The following is a 12,634-nucleotide window of genomic DNA, read 5'->3' as shown; positions in this document are numbered from 1 at the left end:
GAGTGTTGGCACCCATAAGTTAGTGTATTTTGGCCCAACACTGACAGTGTCAATGAAGTAATGGCTTACCCATCGACATTCATATTCACCTTACAACTTTGCATTACCACTGAAACCTGCTTTCATATAGCCCCAAACCTTCATTTTGAATAACTTGTCAAGTATGAAGATTGTCAAAATGTTCAAAATATCAGTTGTTCATCTCATTGTGATAACCATTCTTAAACAAATGATAGAAGATTATCATAATAATTATCTCTTAATCGCAACAATAATATTCATTATCTAAGTTATTATTCCACAGGTAAAGAAATTCATGGTTGGTTATGAAATGTTAGCTCAAAGTCAAAGAGACTTGACTCCAGAACAGGTACATAAATATAATTATTCACTGATTTGTTTGGTGACCAGAGGAGTTACAGCCTGTGTCTTCTAAAGGTGGATTTCCACTGAGGCGCAATTTTTTATGTACGTTTACATGCGTGAAACAATTTAGAGACAATGTATTCATTGAATGACTTGGGTTCACATTTATGCAAGCCGTTCATACATCGTCTCTAAATGTTTTCACACGTAAAAAAATATGCGTCTTTGTCACTCAGTGGAAATCCACCTAAGGCTGGTGGAATATGAAAATATAAAAGAAAATTCAAAATGCTGCTTAGGAGAGGTGTTGATCAGGAGTTATTTACTCTCTGCTTGAGTCAGTTTTAAATTTGTTACTTAAATGTCAAGTGTGGTTAACATTAATATAACAATGTATATGCTGTGTGCCTCGACTACTAAATTAATTGATTGATTACAATTATTTTAATTTGAATACATATATTTAATTTGGTTTTTCAGGCAGCAGAAAAACTTAGAAATCTCTCAGAAATTCACTACAAGGTAAATTTATTACAGGGCAGCTTAGTTTAAAGTGTGTAAGTGGCTTTCAGGTCATGAATTGGGTTCAGATCATGTTCAAACTGTTGATGCATGCAATTATATATGGTTGTTGAAGGAAACTTAGCATAATTCAGATGATACCGTAAAATTCTGGTTATTGCCCTGGGCTTATACAACTTCGTAAGTTTTTTTTGGTGGGTTTATAAATGGAGGGGCTTATAAGCGGAATGAAGAAAACGTTACAAAACGAGCCGCGGCAGTGTTGATCGAAGTAAGTTTTTAAGTTAAAAAGTCATAATAAAGCAACATTTAGCCCTGTTCAGTACTGTCATCCAGCAAAGGGGGGGCTTATATCCTGGGGGGCTTGTAACCGGATGCTTTTTTTGTTTGTTTCCAGTTAGATGGGCCTATAACCAGGGAGGCTTATTAGTGGGGGGGGGGGGGGGGGGGGGGGAGTTTTATGGTATACCATATAAACACTGAGATACAGTGAGTTTCCATATAGACGGTGGTGCTAATGGACAAGAGAGAGCCAAATGCCAAACCGGGCCTGGAGCAATGAGAGGCGACTGCATTTGCAGGTTAATGAGTGCATGTGGCCAACACTTAATTATTGTTTGATAAGGTTGAGTGTGGTTTAAAATCAATTATAACTGACAAAATCCAGGGAACGAATTTTCAAAATCAGAGATAATTTTGACAAGTTACATGTGCAGTGCAATGCCGAGCTGCAGGGCATTTTAATCAAATATCAAACTTGAATCAAGATACCTTCCTCAAAACTGAATGTGAGGAATGTTATCAACCAATGGATATGCTAAAAAGTTATAATCTTGAACAGCCTTCAGCAGAATATACCAAACCTTAATCCACGGTAACCATATGCCTGGCTGTTGTTGAATGCAAGTTGAACTTTTTTGATGGATGATTATAATTAATTAATATCAAACTCATGCTTTCTTGTATTTGTTTATTTTTACAGAATAAATAATTAAAGCAAAACAAGAATGGCATTTAAGATGGTTTTCAAAGGTCAAGACTACAACTATGCAGTGGCTCTTACAATAATTTATTCCAGTTTCAAATTAATGGCCAATGTAATAGTCCAGCACACTAAAAGGTTGATTCATGACCTGTGGATTGGCCACAATTATAAACCTGGAGTCAAACTCTAGGCTTAGATACAACACATTCTAGGCTAGGATTTTTTCAAATTAAATATATATCATATGGAATTACAAATCTTATATTATATTGTAGTCCTGTATATTAATTATTATTTTTTATTTGATTTTTTATTATTTATTTTTTTATAATTATATTTTTTTTTGTGTGGCAAAATAAATAAATAAATAAACAAAATAATATTTTTAAAGAAAAATTAATTTTTACCCTCCCATCTGTAATTTTTTATTACAGATATTTATGTTTGCATTAGAATGGCAGTCTCGACAGTAGAGCAGATTTCAATTGAGTGTTGTAAAACCAAAACTAAAGTTATTAGCTGTAATTACTCTGGCCAATCACAAAGGACACAGACGATCCAGTGAATCAATCAAAACTCGAAGTAAATACATGTAGCTGGCACAAAGCACAGAAAAACGTGAGCGAGCGAGACACAATTGGTTTTGGTCTTAGTTCTGATTGGCTGAGAAAGTGGCGCAAGATTTTTAAACCAATCTCTAAGCATGGTAATGCATAACCAAAGCAAACACAAATTACTTTTGACACTCAAGTGAAAACCGCTCTATTGATCTACACCTGCAGCAAGTACAGTTCCTCAGATTGTGCAGTTCCAGGAAATGTAATCCATACCCACCCCCAAGGAAGGTCATTGGAAATTCTGAAGAGGGTGGGAGTGGGGGTCTCAAAAGCCAAAATTTCAAAGGAAAGTACAGAGCTTAACTTGAATTTTGAGAGGGGTGGGAGGGTTCAAACCAAAAAAAAAACTTTCTTGGGGTTAACCGTATTGATATTTTGTGAAACAGCACTGACATTAATGAGATGATCAAATTAATTTTAACTCTGTGTTGCAAAATGTTAATTTTGCTGGGGATTTTAGGCGCTGCAAAGTGCTTTGAAAGTATTTTTAAAAACAAGGTTTGTTTTAAACAGGTCTAACAGTGTCGCACAATCAAATTCAGTATATGTAAGTGTACACCATAATTCAATTATGGTGCACTGGCAGTGTGAGCAAATTGCTTTGCCTGAAAATTCTTTTTCTCACGCAGGTTTTGATGTACATTTCCACCAGCACTGTTATTAAACAATTGGTTCATGCTTTTAGCTGTGCACTTTCGAGTTATGGTGCACTTGGGAAGTTTGGAGGGCACTCAAGAAGCTAGAGTTGCCCTCCGCGGGGGGGGGGGCGCCGGGGGGTGGTTATAAAAAAAAAAAAAAAAAAAAAAAAAAAAAAAAAAAAAAAATTTTTTTTTTTTTAAAAAAAAAAACCCAAAAACGCCCCCCCCCCCCGGCCCTCCCAATCACCTTGAGCAACAATTACGCTTCCTTGTTTCTTTCCAAACTTCCGCGTGCACCAAAATCTGATAGTGCATGTTAAAGCACGAACCAATTGTTTTAGCACATAGAAATGATATTCAGATAACTTTATACTTCTCTAAGGTGTAGCTAGGACACCAGTAAAAAAAAATATTTCACAACAAGAATAAAAACGTTTTGAGAGATTCATAACACTAATCTTCAAAGAAGTGGCAATAAATTAATTACAAAAATTAAAAATCACCGTTTAAAGGATGTTTGTCTGAATGAATGTAAGTTTGGTAGTAAATTAAATTTTAGCTTTATATTGTATTTGTAGTTCTCATGTACCTGCACAGTTCATATCTTTTCAAATGCAATGTGGGAATTTATTCGCTACTACGTTAGACATAAAGTAGAACTTTCCACTAATAGGTACTTCAATGCACCTGTGAAATCCACCAACTCAACATCTAAAGGCTTAGAATCATGCAATAAAACACTTGTTGACAAATGCAACTGAATGCCGTAATTTTTTAAAGTGTATATGACACGAAATCTTTTCTTGGCTTTTTTCTTTCGTTGATATGCTTAAATAAAGGATTCATAGTTAAAATTTGTTCAAAAAAAAATTTTCCGTCATTTTTTTGCCTCCTAAATGTCGCACTCTCAGCCATTTTGAAAATTCATCAAACAAGTAGACGTCACAAAGGTGACGTGACGTACCTTTTGTCTTAGCCGCGCGCGGAAAAAAAAAAAAAAAAAAAAAAACTACTAAAATATAAAAGAAAAAAGCAAATAAAAATTTTGCGTCATATACACTTTAAATGGGAAAAACAATAAAAAGTTTTCTTCAAGTCTAGAATTGTGTGTGGTACTTTAACATTTAGTGTAGGGAATGGAAAATATCTACATTGCTCAAAACTGTACCACATGCAAAAATGGCCCAGGAGTAAATATTATCTCAATAACCATGCATGAGGGCATTCTCGCCCCCAAAGCCGCTTTCCCCTCTTAGCCTGCCGATCCTGGGGCACAAGGAACAAGTGGATCTGGAGACACATGATTTGATTGGCTAGATCTTTAACAAAGGAAAATTAAATTTTATAGCAAATCAAATTGACCATTTTAAAATCCCTTTGTTGTAAGGGATTTAACAATGGTTGATTTGATTGGCTAGATTTAAATTCTCCTTGTTTAAACTGTATAGCCAATCAAACCATGTGTCCCCAGAGCCACTTGTTCCTCGGGTCTGGGGACAAGGATGGCATGAGGGCAGTGCTGGGAGAATATCAGCACCAGGTCTTGACTGAGCACTGTAAGGTGTCTACGTCTACAGAAAAGACTGAGGGGTGACTTTCTCTGAGTTACTAAGGCCTGTGGTTATTACAAGACTTGATGAATGATTAAGAAGAGAACTTGAGAAACTTTATCTGGTACAATGCTTTTGGCAGTGAGGCTCTCTCATTGCCCCTCCTAGTTGTCTTTGTTGTTCAATAACATATAACTACTCCTGTAGTCATAATTAAATTATTATATATATATATTTTGTGAAAATCCTTTCTATATTTCAACAAAATTTACACTTCTTACTGATACACCTGAAATTTCTAAAGGAGGGGCCATTAGAAAAGTGATGGGAAGGGTGGGGGAAAAACAAAAAAAAGTTATGCAAGGGAAAATGCCAAGAAAAAAATCATGCAAAGGAGAAGGCAAAGTTAAAATTCGTGCAGAAAAAGAGGTCCTATTTAGCACTAAAAATACCTGTCATTTTACTCGAAGAGAAAATGCTGAAAATAGCATTTCCAAGCCTAGAGATTTTAACATTTTCTTGGGGAGCATGCCCAAGACGCTAGCGTGTAAGGGGTCTACAGGCTAGTATCTCCAGCACTCCCCCTCTAGTTTCATTAATACATGTAAAGCAAGTAACATTCATCCCGGCCTCCCAACCAGCAAAACATTTTGCCTATATGCCGATTGTGCAGGAAAGAAAATTGACTTTCAAGTCTTGCCTTCTGGCTATCGTATAAAGACTTTGACACCAACATTTGTAAGATGTTTGATATAAATTGCTGTTGACAAGTGTATAGGGAAAAGGAAACGATCAGTATAACAGTAAAATTTACGATACATGACATTTGATTTTAGCCTTTCATTTTTTTTTGAAATATTTTAAACATTTAGCAAATAATCAACAAAGTAATGTTTGTCTTAAAATAAATTTGAGCAGAGGGTTTCACCTGCAATAAAATTCCTGCACAAGCAATGGGCATAAAAAAATCATGCAAGCAGAAAATTCCCCACCCCTCCCATCACTTTTTTAATGGTTCGTCCCTTAGTGCAACTATGGACTATTATTTCAAGCAGGGAATAGCCTGTTCCAGGCAGTCCGTAAATTGGGGAGCAGCATGAAAAACGACGAGCAAGAAACTCCTCACCTTTTTTTTCCACAGCCATTCATAATGCTAATCCCATTTTTCGTGCTGCTTCCCAACTAACTGAATGCCTGGCACAGGCTAACAGGGGATTGAGACAACATCATTTATCATTTGACACACATTAGGATTAATATTATTAATTTATTTCAAGACATAGATACCACCACTAACATGAAAGGCTACACTGTACTACTTTCAGAAAATTTCCAATCTCTAAGGGCTGAGCTCACAACTGATACCTAGTTAAGCTAGCAAAACTTTCCATAACATCCGGATAGCTGCACAACTTGGTGAGCTGTGCAAAGGAGTAACACGATATGCATACCGCAGTATGCCCACACTTGAAGACATGGGTAGCAGCTCTTACAGTCTTTGCTCCCATACATCACACTGCTCGACATATCACAAATAGTTTTACAAAAGAAAAAGGTTTTTTCAAGCTTCTTAAGCCAGATAAGATTTTTCTTGCACATCTTGCCATGGGAAAGGGTCTTTTATGTTACACAGTACAAAATATACATTGTGACAGAGTTCCAGCCCTTAGTCACAAGTATCACGTTTCTTCATTCCCTGAGTCTTCACTATAATCCATACACTCATCGTCGTCGTCGTCATCATCCACATCATCGGCATAGTCATCATCATAGAAATCTGTTAAATCCTCAGGTTCAGACCGTGAGGGTCTAGATTTTACACAGTATTCATCCACAGTTGTTGGTACTTTTATGTTTTCTTTTTCAGCCTCAACTTTGGAACGCTGAACCTGTTTTCTGCAATTATAGTAAACAGGAAAATAAATAATTTTACATGTACCTGTTGCGTCACCTTTAAAATAAGGTGTAAAATTACTTTGTTGTGGATTAGGTGGAATATGCAATTATTACTTATTACAGTACACCATAACATCTAATTTCCATAACTATTTGCGAAACTGCAAGTTGTTTTCAACACATATGACAGCTAGAACATGGATCACGAGTTGCCCTCATCTTTATAAAGACTGACTGATTAGCAAGAAGTACAAGCATAAGCTAGTGAGGACAACAACATAAGCATAAGTATAGGAAGAAAAATTACTGCACTTCATTTTGTTCTTTTGTTGGCCTTAACGGGAATGACCATGGCATAAGCAGGACTGCAAGAATAAGCTCTTCCCACTTTCATGCTTGCGTTGATGCCATGGCAATCCCTTTAAAGATATTTTAAAAACACTGTTTTTCCTTGAACAAGTGCCGTGAGTGCTTACAATGGTTACAACTACAGTGCTAGTGAAAACCAGTGTTAAGTAAATATCCAACTTACTTTACAATTCTTTCATAATCTCCATCCTTTCCTTTGCTGTCCCTCCATTTTCTAAACATCACAGAAGCATCCACATTTGCAGGGGAAAATGTGTTTGGTTCATTTAACAAGGAAATCACACTCAGCAGAATAGTTCTACATAGGAATGAAAATATAAACTTTTCAAAACAGACAACTATTAAATTCAATATAATCAATATTCCCCAGGACTTGGAATGCAAGTATCTGCAACAATTACAATGAGATTGTACTTTTAGCTTTAGTTGTAGTGAAAAAGCAAGATTTACTAATTGCCAGCCTAGCACAGGTACAAAGCAAATGCAATTCTTTAAATAAATAAATAAAGATAAAGAGGAAAGAGCAGTTTTTCAAAAGAAAGCCTGATTTGATATTGGTCGGCATGATGCTTCTGAAAGATGACCAAACATTTACACACCCAAACAGGCACTCAAGTAGTACAGACATGGAGTCTACCCTTTGTAACAAACACCAAGTTGTTGTGTTTGTATTGCTGTGTTATTGTTGTTGTTAAGTAATTAATTATCATTATATCAATATATTAATCATACATTATTATAGTCATTGGCATTTCTTTTTAGAAACTGACCTTCAGTAATTATTTATTTTATCCTTATCAACTAAGTATACAAGTCAATTTTTTAGAACTATCTTTTAATCTTAGAATATCATTGCATCTACAGAAAACTTCAATCCAGTCATCAAAACAACGTCGTTTACACATTGCCCGTTAGTTTTTCTATTCAACATTCTTACAATACGTAGTTCTGTAAATGTTGGGAACATCGCAAACTTTGCCAGGACAGCTAGCACCACTTGTGTCTCAGCAAGAGACAAATACTGACAATCAAAAGACGCTCTTCCATTACTGTAAAAGATAAGATTCTTTGTGGCATCCAAATTTTGAATAAGCGCCACCCTCAAATAATTGTGGTCGGACAGACTTTCATTCATCGTTGCGGTAAAATGATTCATGATCAAAAAATTGTCCAGACATTATGTCCAACCACACTTGGGATTTCGTCGGACATTAGCAAATTTTGGTCAGCCAATGTCTGATGTCCGACTGTTATTTGCAGCCCTGAGTTGAGTTTCAAACATTGCATGACTGGTCCACAAACTTCAAGTTCAACTTCAAGTTGAACAAAAAATAAAGAAAAGACATGTGACAAGTTGTTAACTATTATAGAAAAATGTTTCTTTTTTTCTAAAAAAGGCACTTAATACATGTAATGCTGTTTTAATCTTTAACTTTAAAAATAAAATAAAATAGTCAAGCACTTATTTTCTTGCTTACAAGAGGGGCTGATCTGAAATTGAAGCTAGAGTTTCACAAAAGATCATAAAAATTAGAAAGAAATTTTGCCCTTTTGTCACCTGTTCAACTAGAACTGTCCCACGTGTAAAACGTCACCTGGCATTTGTTCAAACTGATTGAGGACCACCTTTGCAATGTTTGATACCTACATGTAACTAAATCATGTTTTTTACATCACATGTTCTCACTTAGATGCTACAAATGATATTTTCCAGAAGCAACAGCCTTTTTATTTTTTCATTCTGTCTTTTACCAAATTTATTATCCAAAGATTAATAGGCCATTTCCAAGTTACCCTTTGCCTCTGGTTCAAAATGAGTCTACGTGTGAAACCATGAAGATGAAAATGAGTTTGATTTGCATGAAAATAGACCTGTAGGTGAAACACATTTTCATATGAATGGTTTCGCACAGACTAGTTTTGAAACAGAGGCAAAAGGTAACTCGGAAATGGCCTGTTGGGTTTTTTTTTTTATTGCTTTACCATTTCAAATGGTCAAGTTTCAAAAAGACTTTGTTAATGCCTTTTGCTGTGTACCTTATTCTTACTAATTTTCGCGCATACTTAATTTCGCAAATATTCGGGCGCCGAATTTCATGAGTATTAATTTTCTTGATTGTAAGAAAAATTAAAGCCAAAAATGTATTAAACTTCGCAATTTTGTCAGTGTTTTATGGCTTAGTCGCTCAAAGACTAAAGAACTACTGGACATATACAAAGGTACAAGGAGTTTTTTGGCCGATTTGCAAGCTGAAGAAAACAGTAATCAGAGGAAGGGTGCTAATTGAAAACATGGAGTTAAGATATTTTCAAAGATAAATAGTTGCAGTTCCAAAACTTTAAAATGTTTGCTGTTTTGATATAGATTCTAATATGGTATTAATTTTCGCATGCTTAAATTTCGCACAATGTTTTTTTCGCGCGTATTAAATTTTGCGCGATTTTTTTGAAATGGTGAAAATCACGAAAATAAGTAAGAAATTATGGATACACTTAAAAAGATGAGTTTTGCTTATCTCACTCGCTGCAAACTTTCCACATGCTTTCATAACTCAGTGAGCACATGTTACTGGTAAGCACTGCCCAATGTTTAATTATTTCCGTATTTTGTGGCAAAGAAATGGTTAGCTGTTGTTGTTGTTGTTGTTCAAAACCTGGAATGACACGAGTTAACAGGGTTATCATTGTTGTGGTTTTCAGTGATATGCGAACTCTAAAATTAAGTCCTCAACCAACAGTTTATGCTTTTTGTTGCTGTCAATTATCTGATCAGACCCCTCAGGAAACAGAAATTCACTTCAACCAGGTCAAAAGGTAACGTTTGTCAGTTGTGATTGGTAGATCTCAATCATTTTGTTTGTTTATGTTTTTCATGGTTCGTTGGCGGTCGCCATAATTATGATTGACATCAGCAAAAACACAATCCTTAGTTAGTTTTTGAATTTCAGAGTCGCATATCACTGAAAACTGCAATAAGGGCTGTAACCCTAGCACCTGTTACAGTCAAAAAATTACATGCATCAATTTTTGATAACAGACCAAAAAAATTAAATGGCCAAACTGAAAGATTGTACTCAAGTGAGGAAATGTGCAGTAGTTTTTTCCTGTTTTTCACATTTCTTTATCAAAAAAATAAAACTACCACCTGAACCATGAATTTGTTTTTACAGGCATAAGGATGACAAATTATTTAAAAAAAACACTGCATGTTCCTAGCTAAGGTTTGCATGAAAATTATACGGAAATTATTTTACATTGGGCTCCCATACAAACACTATAACTGTACTCCTGACCTGTCTGCCCTGACAACTCGCAAATACCATAAAGCAAAAGTGGTTTGTTCTTAATTTACATTTTTCAATACTATCAATCTAAAATATCAGGGAAAAAAACTTCATATTAAATTTGCAAACAGATACAATGATAATCAAAACCATTATTCATATTTTATTTGTTTCTACTGCCCAGATCTAGTCAACCACAAGGATTTATATTTTAAGCTTTGAGGTTTGCAAAAACAAATTATCACACAGTTGCAAGGAGGTCTTGAAGTGAATATTTTTGGAAAGTATTAAAATATTTATCAAGGGACATTACAGGAATACCAATTTTTTGGCTCAAAACTTGATATTAGGGCAGTTTGTGTGAAGTTCTGTCAAACTTCACAATATGTTACCAGCAACCTGCAGAATTAATAAAACTCTACAACTGGTATTTATCCAGAAAATGTAATTATACCTATCTGCCCCTGCGATCTCACCAAGATTGGTTATATTTTAGTGATTTGTAATAGATAAATCTTTAGACCAAATGTTCAATCACAAAGGAAAGCTTTTGGGTAATTCATTGGACTATAACTGTGAACCAGAGCGACCACAATGCACGCAAAGACTCAACCACGTTTCGACAGTGTGACAAAAAAATATGCCGACAAATAAACACCGGTCATCGCATGGAATTATTCAAGCGACCAAAAAAAAAAACTTTGATAGTCACTCGTTTATAGACCAGCTAAAAAAAGCTTTCTGACGTTGAAGTAAGCAAAATAACATTCACCATATGTCAAAGAAAACCCAATATATATTTCTAATTGCAAGCAAAAATGGCGAATAACTGTAGAGTTTAGATGGCGATCGTATTGCGAACTATTGAAAAACTATTACAATATGTAACGGATAGATTCTTGAAAACTACGCATAAACGTTGGGATAAATCTTATTTCACAAAAAGGAAGGTTTAGTTTGGAACGCTATTTCATACGTACCTAACGTTCTGTGTTGGGTTCCATCGTTCGGAAGGTAACTCACCACTTTGCGGATCGTCAACAGGGGGATGTAAAATTGAAATACACACATCACCGGACTACAAAATCGAGAGTAATCATTAGAATTAAAACTTAAACAGAAGAAACTACGTAAAAACATTTGCAACCGGCGTTCTTACCTCGTATATATTCGGATGCCACATTTTGGTGAGGAAGCGAAAAGTTGGTGGTGAGTAGGGGTAGCCAGGAGGGAAAGACATGTGTGCCTAAAGCGAAAATGAGACATGTCAAAAGAAAAACTTAGCAACGCTTGTTTTTCCAAGCAGAAAAATCTGCTCTGTTAGATAAGGTCCTTACCTTGAAGTATCCACCTTCGTAAAGGGTGCCAGGAGGCCCAAAAATCGCTACGTCCCATTCGAACAAGTTGCACTCATCTGGCACATTGACGACAAATCCTTCCACTGGTTCTTCGGTGAGTTTCTTTAATTCCATCTGCAACGCTCGCACAGCCGAAGAAGGTGGTTGCGCGGCCATTTACCTTATATACTTCTGTCCAAAAATCACGGCTTTTCAACTTGAATAAGCCTGAGTTTTTACAATAAATAAGTAAACTTTTGGCATTGAGATCACCACCAACTCTTTCACCAAAGAAGTTTTGTTGTGTATTTACTAGTCCCAGGCTCCCTACTCAATTAGACGTCACAGAAAACCTCCAAATATGGTAGCACAGTCAAAGACCGGAAGCTAACAAACCGGAAGTTGATTAGAAAACGTGTACAATGCAAATCGTGTTTACTTATTTCAGGGCTAGTTTGTGTCTTCCTATTTTAACTGTATAAAGAGACAGCTGAGATGCTGGGAAAAAAAGAGAATGCTATTTCTGGTGTTCTTTTTTCATCTTCTCTTATGCGGATAATGCAGTTTGCTGGACAGTTTTTTTGTAATGTGATTGGCTGTAAATCACTGGAAATACGTTGACCCAGGGTGGATAAAGCAACGCACTTTTATTTGAAGACAAAGCGATGACTGGTTACGGTGCCAATCAACCAGTTGCTAAGAGTGACGTCACGTTAATTTGTATTTCGCAATTTTGCACCTGCACTGGTTAAAATGTGACGATAAAATAAAACATCTTTTTTAGCATTTTGGGATCTTTTTTGGCAGTTCTGCAGCTGCGATCCCGTCCATTTTTAGATGGCTATATAAAAGACATGTGACTTCGAACTTTTACTGCAATCAAAATGCAAAAGATTATAATTCCTGTATCGAACGCCCAACATATACATAAAGGCAGTATCACCTGGTAGACCAAGAACAAGACAATGACTGACTGAAGGATTATTTTATTATTATATTCTGTAATTTTTCTTCATTGTTTAATTTAAAATTCTACCATCGTTGTTGCATGTCACGTTTTAATACATAAT

General features: G+C 35.6%; 2 protein-coding genes across 4 annotated transcripts in view; one reads left to right on the top strand and one right to left on the bottom strand.

Annotated features, from left to right (window-relative positions):
• LOC144659602 (galactose-1-phosphate uridylyltransferase-like) overlaps positions 1 to 3,251 on the top strand; it is a 29,085-nt gene extending 25,834 nt beyond the window's left edge. The window contains exons 13-15 of one of the 3 annotated variants that reach the window (XR_013571931.1): positions 305 to 370; positions 847 to 1,469; positions 1,871 to 3,251. Coding sequence is in view for 2 of the 3 variants with exons in the window: in XM_078520073.1 (XP_078376199.1) it covers positions 305 to 370; positions 847 to 918 (138 nt within the window). In the remaining variant the exon portion in view is untranslated. Of the gene's footprint in view, positions 1 to 304; positions 371 to 846 lie in introns of all 3 variants that reach the window. The other 2 variants (XM_078520084.1, XM_078520073.1) reach the window with 2 other exon arrangements.
• A 2,674-nt stretch (positions 3,252 to 5,925) lies between these two features.
• Positions 5,926 to 11,879, bottom strand: LOC144659562 (ubiquitin-conjugating enzyme E2 R2-like). The gene is made up of 5 exons (XM_078520033.1): positions 11,565 to 11,879; positions 11,387 to 11,473; positions 11,208 to 11,305; positions 7,107 to 7,241; positions 5,926 to 6,574 (listed from the first exon to the last, which is right to left on the bottom strand). Exons 1-5 carry the CDS (start codon positions 11,739 to 11,741, stop codon positions 6,358 to 6,360), a joined length of 714 nt encoding a protein of 237 aa, XP_078376159.1. The 5' UTR covers positions 11,742 to 11,879; the 3' UTR covers positions 5,926 to 6,357.
• Positions 11,880 to 12,634: the final 755 nt, after the last annotated feature.

Source organism: Oculina patagonica, chromosome 1 (assembly GCF_052425735.1).
Source record: "Oculina patagonica isolate OP01 chromosome 1, crgOcupat, whole genome shotgun sequence".
NCBI lineage: Eukaryota > Metazoa > Cnidaria > Anthozoa > Scleractinia > Oculinidae > Oculina > Oculina patagonica.
This window is presented reverse-complemented; position numbering and strand designations above follow the sequence as displayed.